The 22,640-nt window shown below is 39.2% G+C and overlaps 1 protein-coding gene across 1 annotated transcript; it reads left to right on the forward strand.

Moving 5' to 3' along the window:
• The first annotated feature begins 5,500 nt into the window (after positions 1-5,500).
• On the forward strand, positions 5,501-9,632 carry KCNS2 (potassium voltage-gated channel modifier subfamily S member 2). The gene is made up of 2 exons (XM_087962035.1): positions 5,501-5,615; positions 6,275-9,632. Exon 2 carries the CDS (start codon positions 6,312-6,314, stop codon positions 7,743-7,745), a length of 1,434 nt encoding a protein of 477 aa, XP_087818161.1. The 5' UTR covers positions 5,501-5,615; positions 6,275-6,311; the 3' UTR covers positions 7,746-9,632.
• The last annotated feature ends 13,008 nt before the right edge of the window (positions 9,633-22,640 follow it).

The raw sequence follows: 22,640 nt of genomic DNA on the forward strand, positions 1-22,640 counted from the left end.
CCACTAACTCCTGCTTTCCAGCTCCGTTCTCCTGTGCAGGGCAACCAAAGAAGACCCAGTTGATTAGCTGGAACTCAGGAGGCAGAGAATAGATGGGGGCGGGACCAGTCGGAGGTGGTATTTGCTGGTTCTCTGAACTACTCAAAATTTCCACTACCGGTTCTCCAGAACTGGTCAGAACCTGCTGAATACCACCTCTGGTCCTGAGGATAATTTGCATCTTGATTACCACATAGTTGGACTATGTAAAATTGTGCAGAGCTGCTCTTGGAAGTGAACCAGAGCTATGGATAGTATAAAGTACAATGTCTGGTCTTTTGATGAAACAACACTGACAGGCTATAAAAAACTGCTACACTGATTCTCAGAAGGCTTCCAGGTACAATGCAAAGTACTGTTCATTATCTTTAAAGCACTTTTCAGCACAGCACAGGAACACATCAGTTAATGGCATGCCAGAATTTACTTTCTCTGTCCAATCTGGTCCTCAAAAGAGGGACTGTTACAGGTTCTAATAAGGAAAAATATTTGTGGGTCAGAGTTGAAATGAGGGGCCCTTGATGCTCTCTGGGCTTGCTTTTTTTTTCTTGCAGACATTTCATTACCCAAACTAGGTAACATCATTCACAAACTAGGTTCCCTCTGTACATTGGACCACCGACCACTTCCCATTATATGGAATACATTTCCCCCAGAAATGTATTTTTATGTATCGCGATTCTGATGCCATTTTGTAAACAAGCTGAAGCAGTTCTGTTCTTTTTCCAGCAGGCGTTCAGTGCTTAAAATATTAATTTAATTTCATGGGTGCATATACTGTATTGTAATGTTTCGGTTTGAAATTGTTTATTTTAATTATTTGTGTTGTGTTTTGTTGTTTCGTCTGACCTTGTTGTAGCCTACTCAGAATCTGCTAGGTTCGAGTATGTTATAAATATTGTAAAGTAAAGAATACATACTTGGAATAATTAAATATAACATGTTTTAGAATGTCTTGATGTGACGGTAAGCATCGTGAGACACTTGCAAAAAATATCTTCAAATGTTAAAAAAAGGGGGGGGGAATTTAACAGGACTAGGATGTCCACACTGAGGAGATTTAAAAAAAAAAAAAAAAACCAAGGTGGTGCCACAACTATGTAATTGAAACATCACATTTTTAAAATGTGCGACAATGTAATGAAATGTACTAGTCTAGATTCCCAGGAAGGAGAGGGTCACTTCAGCGGATTAAGAGATAACACAGCCCACATATTTTGTGTGAGAGAAAGAGTGAAGGGAGCCCCACTCTAATATTTCACAGAATATATGGTAGCTGCAGAGAATAAAGTGCTTATTCTGGCAAGATTCTGTCTATAGGTGGTAACCTTCGAAGTGCTAACCACCAAATGATTCCAAGGAATATAAATCCTTCCATTCCGCAGCATTCAGTCAGAACTGAGGATGCTACTTGGATGAGAAGTGAAACATCTTCAAGAAAAAACTTTTGAAAAAGCACCTTTGGGACAATTGGATGGCTCATTTTGGAACGGCCGTGGAAAGACACCAAGCTTTAGAGAATGATATACTGTATGTTCTTAAACTTCTCCTACTTTAGTGGATCTCAGGTAAATGTGGCAGTTTAGAGTTTAGCAATATTTTCTGATTGAGAGATTACCACAATAAATCACAGTGCTACCTGTCTTTGCAAAGAGGACACAAGGCAGATTAATTTCCAATAAAAGTATTACAACTGTGAACTTCAGTATGTTAGCTTTGCCCTTAGCTGCATCAATGTGATTCCAGCTTCTGGAAAACACAAAGAGTGATGAATCACGCAGGAGGAGATATATAGAGAAAGGTCACAGTGTGTCTCGATAATTTGCAAAAGAGAAGAAAATGCACCCATTTTATGCTGATCATCAGGTTGATACCAGGCTGCCTGGAGATAGCAGGATAGATTCACATGTTCTCCCAGCTGACAATTTTGCTTGTTCTGGGAGCCAACAGCTCACCTTTTTTAAAAAAAAAATCCCAAAAGTGTGGAACAAAATGTCAAAGTCCAGTAAAACATATTCAAAAAATGAAATATGAAATAAAATACACTCAGAGATACTTGAAACTTGTAAAATCACAGCATGAAGACTAATGACTCAAGCTAGATGAACTTAAATGCAAAATCCTGAGAAAATGAACCAAGATACCAAAATTGCAGTAAAATAGGCAAATGTCCCTTGTGGACTCCATTCTACCAATATGATGGCACTGTTGAAAAACTAGTTTTGTTCTCTATTGGGTAAGCAGTTAACAGATAATCAGAGTTGAAAGGGATCTTATAGGTCATCTAGTCCAACACCCAGCCCAAGCAGGAGACCCTACACCATTTCTGACAAATGGCAAGCCAATCTCTTCTTGAAAGTCTCAAGTGATGACGCTCCCCCAATTTCCGAGGGCAAGCTGTTCTATTGGTTGATTGTTCTCACTGTCAGAAAGTTTCTCCTTATTTCTAGGTTGAATCTCTCCTTGTTCAGTTTCCATCCATTATTCCTTGTTTGGCCTTCAGATGCTTTGGAAAATAGCTTGATTCCCTCCTCTTTGTGGCAGTTCCTCAAATATTGGAAGACTGCTATCATGTCTCCCCTGGTCCTCTCTTCACTAGACTAGGCATGTCCAGTTCCTGTATTGTATGTCTAGAGTGTGATATGGGTTGTCTATGTGGAGCCTAAGGCATGTTGTTTAAAAAATATTTGGAGTGTGACATACTTGTATCACTAGTAGATGTATCAGTAAAAGGAGTGGCGTGTACAAATGTCTCCACAATGGAAATTGGGTTATTGGCCAGGTAGTTGATTTGTAGAGCACCACTGTTTCCCCGTTTCAGTCCCCCATCTGTGATTTTCATTCATACATGGTGAGACCATGGGGGGGGGAATAAGACCCCCACCATTTTTTTGTTTTGGAGAAGAGGCAATTGCAGAACTTCAGAGAAAGGGGAGAAATGAAAGATATCTAGCTAATCCCAAAGTTGTTCTACCAAATGAAAATATATCCACTTTAGAACAAGGGTGAACAGTTGGGAAGGGAAAGTGGGCATGCTAAAATAATTTGATGAAAGTCGGTAGATACATTCACTTCACAGTTAATGTTCATTATCTGGGTTATCTCTACTCTCAGAACATGGGAAAGCTCCTGAAGGGTTTAAGGGTGCAAATGAATGACGAAATCCCGAGACAAGCTAAATTCAAATGGCAGGATTTTTTTTTTTTTTGAGAGTTAAGAGCTTCACAGCTGAAAGTATAAGTAAATTCTCATGTATCAACAGTTTTACCATGCTAGAGTTGGGTATTAGAAGCTTCTGACTTCTGATCCAACCTGATTGTTCTCAACAGATTGCTTCCAGGCATCCCTGCATGATCCAGCCATCACTTAGAAAATGGAGAAAACTCCTATGCCTGCTTTTGATTTCTCTACCTGGATATATGTGCCCCCCAAAATGGAGAAGACACCTAGTTCAGATCAAAACCTGCTGATTCAAGGATAAGAACTGTGGGCCATTCCTGGCTTAGTATATTTGTTGTAGTCTAGAATGACTGTATCTGTATTTAGGATATCTCCTACAGGTTTTTGTCTTTCTTCTCAACTTACAGAACCATGATGGTGCAGCCAGAATAAACACTAAATTATTTCCCATGTGCTTAATAAATATCCCCCTCAATACAACCTTCAATTGGCAGCAACCTTTAAATAGACTTGGGGTACGTGTGTGTGTGTGTCACACCTAGGATTTTCAGAGCACATGCAACTCTGGGCCATAGGTTATGTATTCCAACCTTAAGAAGACCCTGGAGATCAGGAGATGTTGAACCTGCTGTTCATTGTTTATTCCCCATGCCAAAATTATCTCTCTTATACATTTCTCCAACCTGATTTAACTTGGGAAAGACTCTGAAAACCTTAGAATGTTATAGAGTCTATCCCAGATTCCTGGTGCCCCAAGAATGGTAGAAGTGACTAATCTGTAGCTGACATCAAAGTGAGGTTCAATTGCTAATACAGAGGACATCTATTTCTCTCTTTCAGGCAGCAAAAAGGAATCTTGTATGTGCTGTAAATAGAGGACCTCCTTAATAGATGCATCAGGGATAATCGGAAGGAGGCTAATTATGTTTGGTGTGCTAATTGTGTGTGTGTGTGTGTGTGTGCTCCACCTTTAAAGAGAAAGAGACACCAACAGCAACAACAACAACTCTGGTCTGAAATAGCTGCAGTTTTACAGTTTGACTGCCCAGAATTTTTCAAGGCTGAGTTCAATAGAGATTTTCTGGAACTCCTTATGCTAAAACAGAAACACTTAGCAAGGAACCAAGGTTTAGGATTTGTAAATAGCTGGAGCAAAAGCATGGATGACTTGGAGGACCACCATCAGCAGGATTTCAAGGACAAGGGTGCTGAAGGCAGAAAACTAACATAGGTGTCATTCTGTGAATCAAAGGAGCGCCTGGACCCTAGAGAAGGCCTAGGTGGAAATGGGAAAAGGAAGATTCCCTTTGAGGATGTTTTTCTATGAAGAAAACACAGATAAATGGTCCAAGAAAAGATAAAAGATATCCCCCTGGATAAGCCTTCATATGCATCTTGCCCCAGAATTGGTTGGGTTCATACAACAGGTGCAATCACATTTTAGTTTGGTGTGTCATGCAGAATCAATCCATGTGGTTACTTTATGGTTCAGTGTGTCATGAAAACCAGACTACAGGGTTTGCTGAGTAGACCATTATAGGTGACTGTGTTAATAAGGTTAATAAGGTTGCCTAGCTAACTACATATTGGGGAGAATACTTGGATGAAATTTTATTTCTTCTATTAATTTCTGAAGACCATGGATCATATCTGACCCATTTTCTATATTCAGTCCAATAACAGAGCATTTACACCATGTATCTTTAACCTGTCTTCTCCAAGCTGTTGCCCATTAGTTGGGTTGAACAATTCCCATCATTTGTTCATCATTCGGCATCTTGAAAACATATGTGGAGAAGACCACTTTGGAGAAGACTGTCTGAAGTCCCCTCCTTTGGATGGGAGGAAAAATAATAATAAAGGAATGGGTTATGTCTTTCGATCTTTAAAGAAAAGGTGTACGCAAACCAGTCGAAATAAATAGGCAGAAGGTATCTAACTCTGCTGGAAAGGAATGATGATCATCCTATATCATCACTTCAGCCTGCACTGGAACCAGCGTGGTGGCAGGAAACAGACCGTACACGATGGTGGGGAATTCCCTAGACAGCCTCCAGCCCCCTCCGATCCGATCGCGGGCACCTTCCTTCTTCGCCTCCAGCGTCTCTCAGGTGCCTCGCTCCGCTGCAGCATCTAAACCGCCGGCAAAAAGAAAAAGGCGGCGCCCACCTGGGGATCGGGGAGGGGGGGAGAAGAGGCGCGTCCAATCCTCGGGCAGGGCTTGGCTGGCAAACGCGGGGGGCTGTCGGTGGTCGCCATGACTGCTGCAGCAGCCGCTGCCGCTGCTTGGAGCTGAGACGGGAGGCGCGGCTGGAACGGAGCTGTCCATTCAGCACCACGGCGCGACGGTTTCGCCTTGGGTGGTGGTTCTGTTCTCGGGCGGCTAAGTCCAGGATGTAAGTCTTTGCCGACTTATCTTTTCTAGGCAACGCGGTCCATCGTACAAAGGTTATGTGTTGAGTCTGGGAGCCAAGGCAACTAGCCCCTAGAAGAAGGACCCCGCCCAGCAATGCTAGCGGGGCGGCTGGGGGAAGTTTCACAGTGAAAAATGGGTCTGGAGTATTGGGGGCGGTGAGGAAGGGGGAGGAGTGCTTGCTGGTAGGGCTACCACTCACCAGCGCTAGAGAGTTTAGGGAAAGGTTGCGCCTGGTGCCTCAGATCTGCCCTAGTCTCCCCATCCAACTAATTGAAATCCATGCCCTATTTTCAGTAGCACCCAAATGACTGAGAAGGGGTGATGACAATCAAAAGCTGCATGTGTTATTGTATCAGTTACTGTATTGCCAAAGGGAGAAGAGGAAAAGGAAAGGGGGCAATCAAATATAACATATTGATTCATGGTTGAGCATTAATTACCATCTTATCTCCAGTTAAGTTTTTAAAAAAAGAAAAGCTGCATCTCATAGAAAGAAGCTGATGGTGTGGGAAATTCAAAAGGTGGGTGGTGGTATATATGACTGTATTTGATCCAAGTATATCATAAAAGGGAGTAATGGAGATTTCCCCTTCCGTTCTATTGGCTAACATGGATTGCCTTGTTTTTATTATTCCATAGGTATACTCTCTCCATTTAGATTTTGGAAATACTCACAATGACCGGGTTGAATCTAAGGGGTTTGTCTGATACTTATTTTGAAGACAATGAGATCAGTCTCAATGTTGGAGGCTTCAAAAAAAAAATGAGATACAACACACTATTGAGATTCCCCGAAACAAGACTGGGCAAGCTGCTGAGCTGCAATTCAAAGGAATCAATTTTAGAGCTTTGTGATGACTATGATGACACTAAGAATGAGTTCTACTTTGATAGAAATCCTGAACTTTTCCCTTATGTGCTCCACTTTTATGACACTGGAAAGTTACATGTGATGGGTGAGCTCTGTGTCTTTTCCTTCAGCCAAGAAATTGAATATTGGGGAATCAATGAATTCTTTATTGATTCTTGCTGCAGTTATAGCTACCATGGAAGAAAAATGGAACCAGATCAAGAAAAATGGGAAGATCACAGTGATCAAGAAAGCACATCTTCTTCATTTGATGAGATCTTGGCCTTCTACAATGATGCTGCTAAATTTGACCAGCAACCGTTTGGGAAAGTGAGGCGGCAGCTATGGTTAGCTTTAGACAATCCTGGCTATTCTGTCTTGAGCCGAATCTTCAGCGTTCTTTCTATTATGGTTGTTCTTGGATCAATAGTAACCATGTGCCTCAACAGCCTTTCAGACTTCCAGATTATTAACAGCTATGGGAATTCAGAGGAAGACCCTAGATTTGAAATTGTGGAACATTTTGGTATTGCATGGTTTACTTTTGAGCTGGTGGCCAGGTTTGCAGTTGCCCCAGATTTCCTTCAGTTTTTTAAGCATGCACTCAATCTGATTGACCTCATGTCCATCCTTCCATTCTATATCACTTTAATAGTTAATCTGGTGGTGGAAAGTAGTCCTACATTAGCCAATTTGGGTAGAGTAGCCCAAGTCCTGAGACTGATGAGAATATTCCGTATTTTAAAACTTGCTCGGCATTCAACAGGCCTTAGATCTCTTGGAGCCACTCTCAAATATAGCTACAGAGAAGTAGGGCTTCTCCTCCTTTACCTCTCAGTTGGAATCTCTATATTCTCAGTAGTGGCTTACACAATTGAAAAAGAAGAAAACCGAGCCCTGGAAACTATCCCTGCCTGCTGGTGGTGGGCTACAGTTAGCATGACTACAGTTGGTTATGGCGATGTTGTCCCATTGACCATAGCAGGCAGGCTAACAGCTTCTGCATGCATCTTAGCTGGCATCTTAGTTGTAGTCCTTCCTATTACACTCATATTCAATAAGTTCTCTCATTTTTATAAGCGCCAAAAACAGCTAGAAAGTGCCATGAGGAGCTGTGATTTTGGGGATGGAATGAAAGTAGTTCCTTCTGTCAATTTAAGGGACTACTATGCCTACAAAGTTAAATCCCTTATGGCCAGTCTCACAAATATGAGCAGAAGCACACCCAGTGAATTAAGTCTAAATGATTCCTTACACTAATCTATGGTTCAAACGCCTGATTGCATGATGAAAAACCATGAACTGTGTTTATATTAGTTGTTTCTCTCATTGAGCTTCTAATGCTGATGCACATTGAAATAAGAAGATCCATATAAGCTATTAATTTTGGTAATAATTCACATTTACTTGAGCATTGTGAATGATTCATCATGCATCAATTTTAGGAACAATGTGTGTTTTGAAGTTAGCTCAAGTTGATTGCCTTGCAGTTGGAACACACATTGAATTGGTCATAAAGTGATATGGGGGAGACAGCCATGCTAGCATGGAACCTTTGAGTTCCATACAGAATGAAGTTTAGTTGCAGGTTGGCTCCTAGTACATTTTCATCTAGCTCCTAAAAATAGCCTTCTGATCATTGTGTTGAGTACTGTATTCTCTTTAACATTAATGTTGATGGTACTGTGCTTCCTTGTCACATATATAATTTATTTTGAAAGTTCCTCTGACCACAAAAACAAGCAAAAGTCACTCCTCCAACAGAAATATGATTAATCTGATTTCATGATCTTTGTGGTATAGTGCAAAAAATTCCTAATTTCTCTTTAATTTTAGAAACCATCTCAAAGATCTATATACACAATTAATACTGCATTTCAGAAACCACTTTTCCATACATTAGTAGGAGGAACTCATTTGGGAGTTAAAACTGCCCCTTATAACAAGTAATGCTGTTGTAACATATTTCTGCAATTTTAATTGAGCTTGATTGTTCTTAAGAACTTGACACTGCATATCATTTGTAAGATATTTTATCAGTAACAAAAATATGCCAGCTTGGATGTAAAAAGTTATGGAAAGTGATCACCATGGGTGGTTAAGAGACAGGATCAATTCTGGTTTTTCAAAACCTAACCAATACTAAATCCTGCCACTGAGTGTTCTTATATATACAGAAATCCATTCTGGCTCTGTTTGTTGTTGACCTTATAGTGTGAATAACTTTGACAGAGTGTGACCGAATGCTAAGGACTGACTTTCAAGTAGATGTAAAGCATGCTGAGTATATTATTCAAGGCCATGCATATTAACATATAGACTTTTTCTTTCTCTGGGATTCATTGATTAAACTCTATCATGCCAAAGAATGGAGATTTATGCCTATAATGACAGGACTTGAAAGATGTTTCTGCTGCTGCTGCTACTAGGGAAATATGCATTCTTAGGCCATCCTCTCAAAAGGATCTTTTTCAAAATTAAGTTTTCCCGAAAACTGTATTTTCCTAACCTACTCGAGAAAATGTCTAGATAGCATTAACTAATACCACCTATTAAATTCGGATTATGCTAAAATTTCCAGAGTAAAATTAACTTAAAATGTCTGAGCAGTGTAGTTTTCTACCTAAGATACACATGCAGCTGTCTATTGAAAAGAAATATACCAAATTCAGCAGTGTAGGATCAATCATACCCAAATTGAAAATAATGAAATGATTAAAACACATAGTTAAAATGGTCATATTAATTTATAGAATACTGTCCAGATCTATCATAATGATTGGCTGAAAGCATTTAAGAAAAAAAATGCCCAACCAGGTAGTGTTTCATTAAGGTTGTACTCAATTAAATACTAACATGCCTAGATACGTTTTCTTCAAGGTAAAGATAGAACTATTTGCTATTTTATCATACCACACCCAGAGACACCATTTAAGTATGTATACTTGTTATGTGTAGATGGAAAATAGGAGATACATTTTTGATGCATGTGGGTGTCCAGGACAATGTCGAGATAACTTTATGTATATTGTCCATCCCTTTGCCTGAACTACCTGAGGTAATCTCAAGTGAAGCATTGGATTATCCTAAACTTTCTGTCCTGGAGATTTCAATGACCACTGAGGAGTGCTTAAAACTTTACATCCCAATGACTGTGGCCCTATCCTACCTGGTGTCTGGCCTCACACATACAATGGGACACACGAAGGATTTTGGTTTCTCTTCAGGAGGAGTCAGGACTTTGAAGCAGAGTAGTCCTGAATGACTTCACTTTTATGGACATACATCAACATCTTTGTTTTAAACCTCTGCAAGGTTGGATGATTCCTCTTCATCAGCTTGCTGAGGCTGGACAATAGGAACTGAAATCCAATACAGGAAGGCAACCACTTGGAATTATGAGAATTAAAATCCAACAATACTGCTTGTTCTGATAGAATATCTACCAAAAAAATATATATTCCAGCTTTCAGAATAAGAACTATTAATTGGTTGTTATATGAAAGGCCCCTGCCATTATCACATTAAAATAACTGTTGGAATTATTTTTTGCGGTGGTGAAAATGGTTCTTACTTTTAACATAATGGGCAGAACTCTGGAACCTGGCTGAAAGATATTTCTTCATTGAGACCATGCAACAGTTCACAGGAATATTAAGAAGTGGGGGGGTGGGGGGTGGTGGAGAAAAATGTTGAACTGTAAAAGAAATTTAAAAACAGCTTATGCCTAAGCTTTCCAAGGTATTTGCGGGACATCAGAGAGGCAACGTATCTGTGAAGTAGCACATTTAGCTCATAGATTGAATTCTAGGACCAGCCGAAATGTAGTTACTATCCCTATTGAATTTGTATCCTGCCTTACTGTTCAGAAGGGAAGGCTAATCTGTATTTTAACAAAATGAAAGATGCAGGAAAAGAGATAGAATTGCCAAGAGAGGACATAGTGCAAAAATGCAAGCCCCCTTCGGCACAAAGATTACGATAACAAAGACAATAAGACTGACTTCTCACATTCTGAAGTGAGTAAAGTAAACCTCATCTCAAGCACCCACTATTTTTTAATTCCTACATCCAGAGTCCAAATTCATGCTGCAGGTTGGATCAGTTTCACAAATCTCTTGAGATACTGCCTCCATATTAATATTGCCAAGGTTTGTGCAATTATACTTTGGAAACCTTTGCTTGTTCATTATGTATAATTTGTTGAGGCTTTTCAAATTGTTTGTACATAACTGTACAATCCCCAATCTGTTCATTGGTACATGGACCAGGTGTTTTCTCTGTATACACTGTGTAAAGGACACATATCTGACATCAAAAGCAATACTGAGTGAATTGTGGCTATTTCACGCAGAAATGTTTAAAAGAGCTTTTTTTTTTACAAATGGGCAGTCTGCTGTGTTAAAAATAATGCCATTTGTTACAGAATTGAAGCTTTGAATATTAAGTAGCAATGAAAGATTAATATGTCATACATCCACTAAGAGCCAATGAATTGTTTTACCATTTGCAATGAAGCAATTAATATTAACTCAGGTTTAGTTAGAGTCAACATTTATTATATTGCTTGCTAATTGCATATGTCAGAAGAATTAAAAAGATGTAATCCCTGATTAATTGACCAAGAAATCTAAGAATTCAGTTCTATACTATAGCATGGCTTCTGGGAAATTTGGAATTCAGACTTTTGAATGGCTTCCCCCAAATCCAGAAATGGGAATGTTTCCTCTGCTTTATGCTCCTATGGAGGCTATCAAGCCAACCATTTTGTGCAAAGGCCTTGACTGAGTCCACTTCTCTGAGCCTTCTTCACTTTCTTTAGATGTCTACTGTTGGAGGGCCGATCTTGATTCTTGTCCTTCACCTCTGAGGAAGCACAAGATGGTTCTATTCATGTACTTGGCTTATATCCTCCTGGAAATATATATGGGGAAAGACATACACAGGCAAATGCCATGTATAATAAGACAGAGGGTACTCACTTCCTGTTTTGTCCTACATGGAAGGAATAGCCAAGGAACTCAGCATGGACTTTCGTCCATGCAGAAAAGGTAAAGATATACTCAATGACTGCATGGACATATCATGTAGTCTTCTTGATGATTGTAGAGCTAAATGAATTCAAATATCCTCACATCTCCCCAACTTATTAATTGAAGTTTAGACTCTACTGCCATTGAATCTGTTTTAAAGCCAAGATTGCCATGAAGTGAAGGAAACTTTTCAAGAAAGTTATCTGAGAGGAAAGAGACTTTTCTTTCCCAAATGCTGCCATCTCAATAAAGAAACACACAATTATCTTCTCTATGGTCTCCATTGTTATGAAGCTACTTTAAAGACTTTATGTAGCCAGTGAAATTTTCATGAGAAAGACTTGGGGAAGGTCTTAGAAAGCACTTTCTTCTTCTTCTTCTTCTTCTTCTTCTTCTTCTTCTTCTTCTTCTTCTTCTTCTTCTTCTTCTTCTTCTTCTTCTTCTTCTTCTTCTTCTTCTTCTTCTTCTTCTTCTTCCTCCTCCTCTCCTCCTCTCCTCTTCTCCTCCTCCTCCTCCTCCTCCTCCTCCTCCTCCTCCGTCTAGATCAAACTTTAAATTGCCAGAATGAAGCCACCTTCTTGGCTTTGTTGTTGACCAAAAATAAATCATTATCGAGACATTTTTCTGGTAGTAGCTGACATAACAACAGAAGAGCTGGGCTCTGTGTCTCTCCACATGCACATAGTGTGTTGTTATCCACTAAGAGCCTCTACTTGAGCATATTGGTTTACATTTAGGCACTCCAACTCTCAACCTACTCAGGGTCCTCCAAGTAATATATGGGAGGTCAGATCCTTCAGCCATATCATTCTTTAATGTTATTCCTTGCTCAATGGTCTCTCTCTTTCATCTTTAAGTTCGATAACTCTCGTCCTTAAAAAGTCCCACAAAAAGGAAGTTTTAAAATAACTTCTGTTGACTTCTTGCTTGATTCAAGGAATTAAGAGCTACAAGAGGGCACAAAAACTGCACTTCAGATACTGTTAAATTGTAATTTCCAGCCTCTTTAGCCAGCATGGCTATTGGTGAGGAATCCTGGCTTCTGAAGTTCAGCAACCTCTCAAGGATGTAGGTTTCCTTTTGCAATTTAGCACAAATGCTCAGCCAATAGTTCTGCTTGAAGACCTTATACAGGTAGTCCTTTATTTATGACTATAACTGAAACTGGAACACCTGTCACTAAATGGTCGTTAAGTGAGTTGCACCCAATTTTATGACTTTTTATCACGATTGTTAATTGAATTATGTAGTTGTTAAGCAAATCAGTCTTCCCCCATTGACTTTGTTTGTTACAAAATTCCTGGAAAGGTTACAAATGGTCATCACATAACCCTGGGATGCTGCAACCATTATAAATACAAGTCGGTTGCCAAATGCCCAAATTTTGATCACCTAAATGTAGGGATTCTGCAAGAGTTGTGAGGACCAGTTGTAAACCACTTTTTCAGCACTGTTGTAACTTTGAATGGTTGTTAAGCAAATGGTCATACATTAAGGAGTACCTGTGGTCATTAGCTTCACTGTCAAACTGTTTATGCCATATGAAAGGTTGATGTTAGAGAAAATTGAATCTTCTATAGGTTCTGCTCATTAGAGCTAATTCTGCCCTCTGGGACAGAAGACATTAGTGGAGGAGGAGAGATTATATTTCATTCCTATTTTATTAAGCAGAATATTAATGAAAAACAGCCTCTCCTTTCCTTCCCTTTGCCAATAAATAGAGGACATCAGATCCCCCCCCCTTTTTGGGTAGGCTGGGGGTTTGGCAAAGCATCAATAATTCCCAGAGGTGCTAAATCAATATACATTGACCTTTTGACTCCTTCATGATGAGCCTTCTCTCCTGGGGCCTCAGCTATGCAATTGTTCCTCGTGAAATGCTTTCAAAACTCCGGATCCTTTATTCTGTTATTTACTTCCAAATGCAATATTTTAAAAAGCTTTTCAAATATCTCTTAATGTTAAACGTGGAAAACATTCAACTTGTCCTCACCATTTCGGTTCTTTGGGAGAAAATTGCCTCTTACAGCATTGTCATTTCTCTTTTTCCTGGACTAAATTGGAATTTAGCTAGGATGAAGTCAGGGAAGTAGTTCCATTTTCTTGCTGTGCCCTAATGTTATAATGACACCTCCAGATTTTTAGAAGTATCTTCAGATATCTACAACCCTAACAGAGAAGGAATTTGTTCCAGTGAAACAGGAGACAATATATAAGGAGCTACACAAAGCAAGTGTGTTTATTGCGCAGAATTAACCCACATCTTTTAATAATAAATCAGTTTCCTTGTGGGAAACAAGGAAGCAATGATTTGTTTAATCATGATTCAATAATCAACCACAACTGTCTGGTTTTATACAAGGTGCTGAGTTTTGTACCATAGTTTATGAATCAAAATGGGAGTGCTGTTCACACAACATATTAAGCCAAACTCCGATAGCTCATTTTATGGTTTTTAGCATGACACATCAAAAATCTAATGTATTTATTAAATACAAACAAAATATCATAGAATATATCTCAATTTCTTTACTTCTCAAACATTTCCAACCAGTCTTGATTTTAAGCAAAATTGGAATGAAAAGGAAAGGTTAAAACTGATTTGTATTTTAAGCTCAGTTTAAATTAAATTAGAGCTAAGATGATTACTCTTCATGTACAGGTAGTCCTTGACTTACAACCATTTATTTAATGACCATTTGAAATTACAATGGCAATGAAAAAAGTGACTAGTTTTGACAATTACAGCTTCCCCATGTCACATGATCAAAATTCAGGAACTTGGCAACTGCCATGTATTTATGACAGCTGCACTATCCAAGAGTCATGTGATCACCATTTGTAACCTTCCAAACTGGCTTCCCATGAGCAAAGTCAATGGAGGAAGCCAAGATTTGCTTAATGCCCATATGATTCACTTAACAACTGCATTGATATTGCTTAACATCTGTGGGGGAAAAGGCTGTAAATTGGAGCAAAATTCAATCAACAACTGTCTTGCTTAGCAACGGAAATGGACTCTGTTGTGGTCATAAGTCAAGGACTACCTGTATTTAATTATTTTCCTTCTGTCAATATTTTGCATTAGACATTAATAGCAACTTTTGGGGAAGCTCTGTGTTAATAAGCGAATTGCATTATTAACTTGCTTTAATATGCTTACCAACACAAATGTTTCATTGGAGAAAAGCTTGTATTAAATTCTGATTATTGGGAATAGATATCAACTCACCTACATTTACACAACCCCCAAATAACTTAGTTTTGAATGTGGTAATTTTAAACTGGCATAATATCCTTCCTACCTATCGTACAAACATTCCTATAACTATCCTGACTTCTAGCATTCCAGGTTTTTTTTTTCCTCCTTCCCCCCCACATTTGGCAAAGGAACACCTGACAGCTTTGGGTATATAAACAGAACTGATCACTATGGTTAGCAACTGAACAAGGTTTAGGTTTACTATACCCCGCATAGTGCTGTTGGGTAGCTACCAGTAACTTAAGGATTATTGCATTATGGAAGATAAACAAACCTGGATGCCATTGCATTTTCCTGAAAGTAGAGCAATCAGTCTTCAATATCCTTGACTAATATAAAGGACCACTATGAAAACAGCCTATGGTTATGTTCAATCAGCAATTTGTATAAAATGTATACAACCACAGTGGTCACACTTAAACTGTTTCTGCTGTTTTGGAGGCTTTTCTACCAACATGGTAGAAATTTCCCATGCTCAGGGACAAATGAAAGCTTTTAGCTATAGCCAAATACTCACTTTTCACTTTTTTGGCTGGCACGGTATATTCTGAGCAAGGATTGTATGAGAAAATTGTGCAGTGAAGCACCATGTTTTGCATTCATAACGATTCTTTGCAAATGCAACGAGGGAAGAACAATTAAGATACTGTTTTCTCAGTTCCCTGGCCCAATAAAGCTAACATGAGAAGGATATATTCAGCCCAGTTATTTCTAATATTGTAGAAATAACCAATTCAGAATGCCTTGCTAAAGTACAAAAGAGAAAAGAGAAAGTTTTATGGAAATTCAAGTTAGATTAAAAAATTGTATGGATTAAAAAGGAACCAAAAAAGGAACCAACAAACAAATATCCACATCTTTACTTGCATCATTTTCTTACATGCATAGAAGCTGGGATAGATGAATAGAAACGGGGCGGGGGGGGGATGAACTGGAAGCATACTGCATGGTTTAAATACCTTGCTGTGTTATGTTCCTTCCTGCTTCAAACGTTCTACCATCATCCCAGTGCCAAAGAAGCCCTCCATCAAGGAACTGAATGACTACAGACCAGTTGCTCTAACATCTGTAGTTATGAAAATCTTTGAAAGGCTTGTGTGCTGTCCCACCTGAAAACATCACGGATCCGCTGTTAGATCCCATGCAGTTTGCATACTGAGCAAATAGATCGACAGATGATGCTGTTAACATGGCTCTGCATTACATCCTACAACACCTTGAGTCTCCAAATACCTATGCAAGGGTCCTCTTTGTAGACAGCATTGAATGTTCAGCATTCAATACCATCATTCCAGACACTCTTCTAATTAAACTAAACCAACTAGCGGTACCTGAACACACTTGTAAGTGGATCATAAACTTCCTAACAGACAGGAAGCAGCAGGTGAAGCTAGGCGGAATCACATCCGATACCTGTACAATCAGCACAGGGCCCCCCCAAGGCTGTGTGCTTTCTCCACTTCTCTTCTCCCTATATACCAATGACTGCATCTCAAACGATCCATCTGTTAAAATACTGAAGTTTGCTGATGACACAACAGTGATTGGTCTCATTCGAGACAACGATGAATCTGCATACAGACAGGAGGTTGTACAACTTGCCTCGTGGTGTAACCGGAACAATCTGGAACTGAACACACTCAAAACTGTAGAAACGGTGGTAGACTTTAGAAGAAACCCTCCCATACTACCACCTCTTACAATACTAGACAACACAATATCAACAGTAGAGACCTTCAAATTTCTAGGTTCTATTATATCACATGACCTAAAATGGACACCTAACATAAAAAACATCATCAAAAAAGCACAACAAAGAATGTTCTTTCTGCACAACTCAGAAAGCTCAAACTGCCCAAGGAGCTGCTGATACAGTTCTACAGAGGAATTATTGAGTCTATCATCTGCATCTCTATAACTGTCTGGTTTGGTTCTGCAACCCAACAGGACAGACATAGACTTCAGAGGATAATTAGGACTGCAGAAAAAACAATTACTACCCACCTGCCTTCAATTGAGGACCTGTATACTGCATGAATCAAAAAGAGGGCTGTGAAAATATTTACAGACCCCTCACATCCAGGACATAAACTGTTTCAACTCCTTCCCTCAAAACGACGCTATAGAGCACTGCACACCAGAACAACTAGATACAAGAACAGTTTTTTCCTGAAAGCCATCACTTTGCTAAACAAATAATGCCCTCAACACTGTTCAACTAGTTACAAAGTGTACTGTTATTCTATATACTATTACTGTTAATCTTCTCATCACTCCTTATCACCCATCCCCTCCCACTTGTGATTGTAGGACTGTAACTTTGTTGCTTGTATCCTTATGATTTATATTGGCTGTTTCCTAGTATGATTTGATTGTTGATTGTACCCTATGACTATCATTAAGTGTTGTACGTTATGATTCTTGATTCTTGATTCTTAACGAATGTACCTTTTCTTTACGTATTTACACCGAGTATTTACACCGAGACAAATTCCTTGTGTGTCCAATCACACTTGGCCAAAAAGTATTCTATTCTATTCTATTCTATTCTATTCTATTCTATTCTATTCTATTCTATTCTATTCTATTCTATTCCATTCCATTCCATTCCATTCCATTCCATTCTATTCTAATGACAGTGGTGTGGGGGAGGAATCTAATATTTTGGGAGGAATTCATGAATTTAGTAATCCTTGGGATCCTGTTTTTTTAATGAAATAACACTTTTCTTGTTGTAAAATCCTTAATATCAGAGACACTTCTTCCATTTCCTTTTAGAGTGTTTCTTATATTGATGACTCCATCTTAAATCTTGAGGAATAAACTGAGCAGAGGCAATGCAAGCAAAGGAATGAAGAAAAAAAGCAGGCATTAATGTATCTGTCAACCGAATAAATCTTCCTAGGAATAAAATCTGTTATGGCATATTTAACTTTAAAGAGTGAAATAAACAAAACAACACTTTTCCAATGTAAACTTTCCTACCCCCCTCCCAAGTTGAATGGCTGTAACAATCCATCAGAAAATAACTTGGCATAAATTGTGTCTTATTTCTTCTGCTGCTAAATGCCACTAGCCCAGAAAGAATACTGCTATACATCTGGGAACTGGAAGTAGGTCTGGTATGATGCAATTTCAGTCTGATTTGTTTGTCTCTGAAAGCCAGATTGAAGTGGTAGTTAAGGCATCCAGCTAGAATAGCAATAGCAATGGCACTTAGACTTATATACTGATTTTCATGGTGTTTTACAGCCCGCTCTAAGATGTTTATAGAGTCAGCATATGGCCAATCTGGCTCCTCATTTTACCAACCTTGGAAGGATGGAAGGCTGAGTCAACCTTGAGCTGGTAAGAATTGAACTGCTGGCAGTCAGCAGAATCAGCCTACAATACTCCACTTTAATCACTGCACCAATACTACTCTTAGAAACCAGGAGATTGTGAGTTTTACTTCCTTAGGCATAAATCAGCTGGGTGATCTGGGGCCAATCACTTTCTCTCATGCCAAACAAGGAGGCAATAATAAACCATTTCTGGGGGCAAAATCTTTATCAACAAAACTGCAGGGACTTGTCCACATAGTCTCCAAGAATCAGACATGATTGAATGGGGGTGGGGGGTGGGGGGCAAGAGTAAAATCTCTCGAAGCAGACAAAAGGCATGTACGATGAAGATAATGATGAACTTTACAAATGTCATTCATGGCTTTCTGGTGTGAACCTAATGTGGTAGTTTTCCCATTTCATTTTCTCCGTACTTGACACAGAACGTTTTCATCAAGTACTTAGTGTAGGATTTAAATAAATAATAGTCTGGTATATTATGGTCTTGGCGTGTTCGGGTCTTTTCCCGTGTAAGATTGAGAGGATCTTGGCGACGTTTCGACGAGGTCCCACTTGCTATCTTCAGGCTGGTGCTTTCGGCTTCGTGCTTGTGCGATTGGATTGTTTTTACATTATGGAATTACACATTGCTTTATGTTTTCTTTGCTTAATGTAATAACAATCATTTATTTTCTTTTTAAAATGTGGTTTATTGAGGTGCAAGCAATCTTTTCTGACCCAAAGCAATTTCTTCCAGATAGCTGAGATGTCACGTAGAAGCATAAAGGCGGACCTGATTTGCAGAAATGATGTCAGAAAAGGTAAAGTTCAATATGAGCTAAAATTCGTGAAGACTAAGAATGACATGAAGAGATTTTTCAGATAAGCTCAAGATGAAAGGAAACCATATATTGTTTAGTCATTTAGCTGTTCAGTAAAATGTCAAAAGAGTATGATATAACCAAGAAAAGGCAGAACAATTCACTTCCTATTTGGTTCTGTCTTTTCCATCAAGCAATCATAAAAAAGATAGTTAAAGAAACAGGACTCATGCTAGAAATTTGCTAGAAATACAAGGAATATTTACTAACCTTGAAGGGTTAGTAAATAATCTCCAGATTGGATCCTCTGAGAAGTTTTAGAATAGTCTTGCAGGTTTCTGTTCATTTTCATTGAGAAATCTTGAAGAATGGGCCAAATGCCAGATAATTGAAAAAGGGTGAAAGAGGTATGGAGAAAGAACAAACCAACCAATTTTATCTGGAAAGATTCTAAAATATATCTAAAAGCAGTGGTGGGATTCATTTTTTTTTGCTACCAGTTCTGTGGGCATGGCTTGGTGGGTTTGGCATGGCTTCGTGGGCATGGCAGGGGAAGGATACTGTAAAATCTCCATTCCCACCATACTCCTGGGGAAAGGTTACTGCAAAATCCCATTCCCTCCCCACCCCACTAACCCAGCTTTCCAGCTCCGTTCTCCTGTGCAAGGCAACAAAAAGAAGACCCAGCTGATCAGCTGGGACTCGGGAGGCAGAGAATAGATGGGGGCAGGGGCATTCAGAGGTGGTATTTGCCGGTTCTCCGAACTGCTCAAAATCTCTGCTACCGGTTCTCCAGAACTGGTCAGACCCTGCTGAATACCACCTTTGTCTAAAAGGATCTGTTTGAAAATAATGCCATAATAACTAGAGATCAGTATGTTTTGTCAAGAACAAGTCCTGGCAGATTGATCTTGTTTAATTGGTTGGGTCATTTCCTTTAACCTTTTCCTTCACAAGTCAAAGCATTTGACAAATTACTCCTTGTCATTATTGTACTTACAGTATAAGTATGCTTTTATAAGGATGGGTGAGCTAGCATACATGTTTGGAGGGTATAAATAATACTCTAGAAAATGAATTCAGCAAGATAGAGACGCGGTTGAAAGTAACTATGAAATCTCATAAGGTTGGAATTATTAAAAATTAACTACAGGTAGTCCTTGAGTTATGATCATAATTGAGCCCAAAATTTCTAGTTGTGAGTTTTGCCCCATTGAATCATTGCAGTTGTTAAGTTAGTAACTTAATTGTTAGGGGAATCTGGCTTCTCCATTGACTTGGTTTGTCAGGTCACAAAAGGTGATCACATGATCCCAGGACACTGCAACCGTCATAAATAATGTCTGTTGCCAAGCATCCAAATTTTGATCAAGTGACCATGGGAAGGCTGCAATGGTGGTGTGTATGAAAAATGGACATGTCACTTTTTTCAGTGCCGTGGTAATTTCAAAGGTTCGCTAAATGAATGCTTATAAGTTGAGGAATACATGTATTTCACATTTGGTTCTTTTTTTTCTGGGAAAACCTTAGTTTTTGTCCAAGGACTGTTATCTCTCTGGACAAAGGTGCTTCTCAATAGTGAAATTCTCTGCTTGTTCCCCTCTTTTCATGTTCTGTTGTGGCCAGCCAGTGGCCAGCAGAGCTGGCGGCAGACTCAGACAGTGAGGTGGTTGTGGAGGAAGAGGGGCCAGTCCTAGAGTCTGGGGAAGGCTCTGACAAGTGCTCTGCGTCGGAGGCAGAGATGGGGCGAGGGCCTTCTGACAGTTATCAGATGCCTTCGGAGTCGGAGATCAGTTGGGCAGAAGAACAGCTGGAGCCTGTTCCCAGTGTGCGAGTGTGCAGAGCTGCCAGGAGAAGGGAACAGATAAGGAACAAGGGTTGACTCGGGGGTAAAGGTTCAGGTGGACAGTGAATGGCCCCTCCCAGAGGGAATAAAGAGGAGAGAAAAGGGAGTGGTGTTTGCGGGATACAATTAGTTCAATTCATGAGGGTGAAGAAGATCTGTTCCTGACTTCTTGCCAAGTAATTGCTGCTACATTGTGGCGTTTGGAAGATATTGTCCTGGCAACTCTCCAAGGCTGATAAAAGTCTGTAGTTGTGAAATCTCATGAAAGACTGTTTGCCACGACTTTGCTGGAGAGGAATTCACTTTAACCTAAATAAAATGGGTTTTATCGGGACGAGGAGTCTGTTTCATGATCTTGGGAAGCCTAGGTGAGAATATGTTCCTTGACTGTTCTTGCCAATACCACTCACCAAACTATCTTCTCCGGAATGTCTAATATGTGCTGCTCTGTTAATTGGTGAAAAAGGTGCGATCAGTATGGAAGGAGGAGCAAAGGGAGAGGGGTGTGGAGCAAGGGGGAAAAGGATGGTTTCGGGATAGACGGTGTAGGCAGTGTGATGGGAAAGAGACCATCTGTGTTAAAATTGAACAGCCCTCTCTCAACAGAGGGAGGGGGGATATGACATTATTATTCCCAGTCTACAACATAGTCCTTTCAACAGTTCCAAGAGGGCTTCACACCCTGTGAACCCTGGCAACACAAATAAACCACCAAGTGGCCTCATCGACGCTCTAAAAGAATGCAAATGACCAGCTGTCTGCAAGGTCTGTACATCCTTCCATTCCCCACCATCCAGTCAGAGCTGAAAAAGCTTCTTGGATGAGACGTGAAATGTCTCCAAAGAAAAACCAGAAAGTCCAGTTGCCTCTTGAAAAAACACCTTTAGAACAGCCAGGACCTGGATGACTGAGAATCTCCATAGACAGTGTGATGGGAAATTTCACTTATACCTGTCTTGTATACATGCAAACAGTAACAGGAGAGATTAAATAAATGGTATCCTAGAATTCACTGGTTTCCCCCCTCTAATTCCCCTTTCTTTTTCCATCTCAGAAATAATCCTTTCAAAATTAAAACATTACAAGCATTTGGCAATAAACATGTGAACCTACTTCTAATTAGTTAAAGAGTGTAGAATTAATGAGTTGATTTGGCCATTGTAAGTAAAAAAAGTATATATATCCAGCAATCAAGACTCAAAATATTTATTTCCGAAAATTTTGTTTTGAAGAACACATTACTTTTTAAACATGAACAGGCTGTTTTCCTTGCTTAGCCTAGGAATATTATTTTCAGGCAGAAGAGACCAGTAATAAAGGTTTAGAATATATGAGTGGTAGTAATTTTTTTGCATGTGTTTTTTATGTATAACTGTTTAGCTGTTGATTTTAACTTGATTTTATCTTATGTGCAATAGAAAATATATTTATTTCTTATTTAGAAATAAATAAGAATGTTATGTTTTAACAAAAATATTAGATACAATGTAATAGTGCTGCCCTTTAAGAACTATATCTATTTTTTAGAATATCTTTATTTTGAACAAATCCCATGATTTGTTTTGCCATATAAAACCTGGATAATCAAATAGCTCATTATTTTTTTTTAAATCGAACTCTCTTGATAATGGTGTCTTCCAAAATGCATCAGGCTACCAATAACACTTTCCAGACACATTAGATTCATTTTCTGTTTTTGTTTATGCATCTTGCTGCTACTCAAGAGCACCAATTTTCAACCTTTTGCTGTACATGAGTTGTCATCCACAACTACTGAAAATTATTATATAAGCCAAAAAGAGACAACATTTTAGTACCACTGATACTTCAGCATTCTTGACTACTGAGTTGGTATGACAGGAGTCCCAAG

Source organism: Notechis scutatus, chromosome 3 (assembly GCF_049901735.1).
Source record: "Notechis scutatus isolate UNSWTSFEM ecotype Mainland chromosome 3, rNotScu1.2, whole genome shotgun sequence".
NCBI lineage: Eukaryota > Metazoa > Chordata > Lepidosauria > Squamata > Elapidae > Notechis > Notechis scutatus.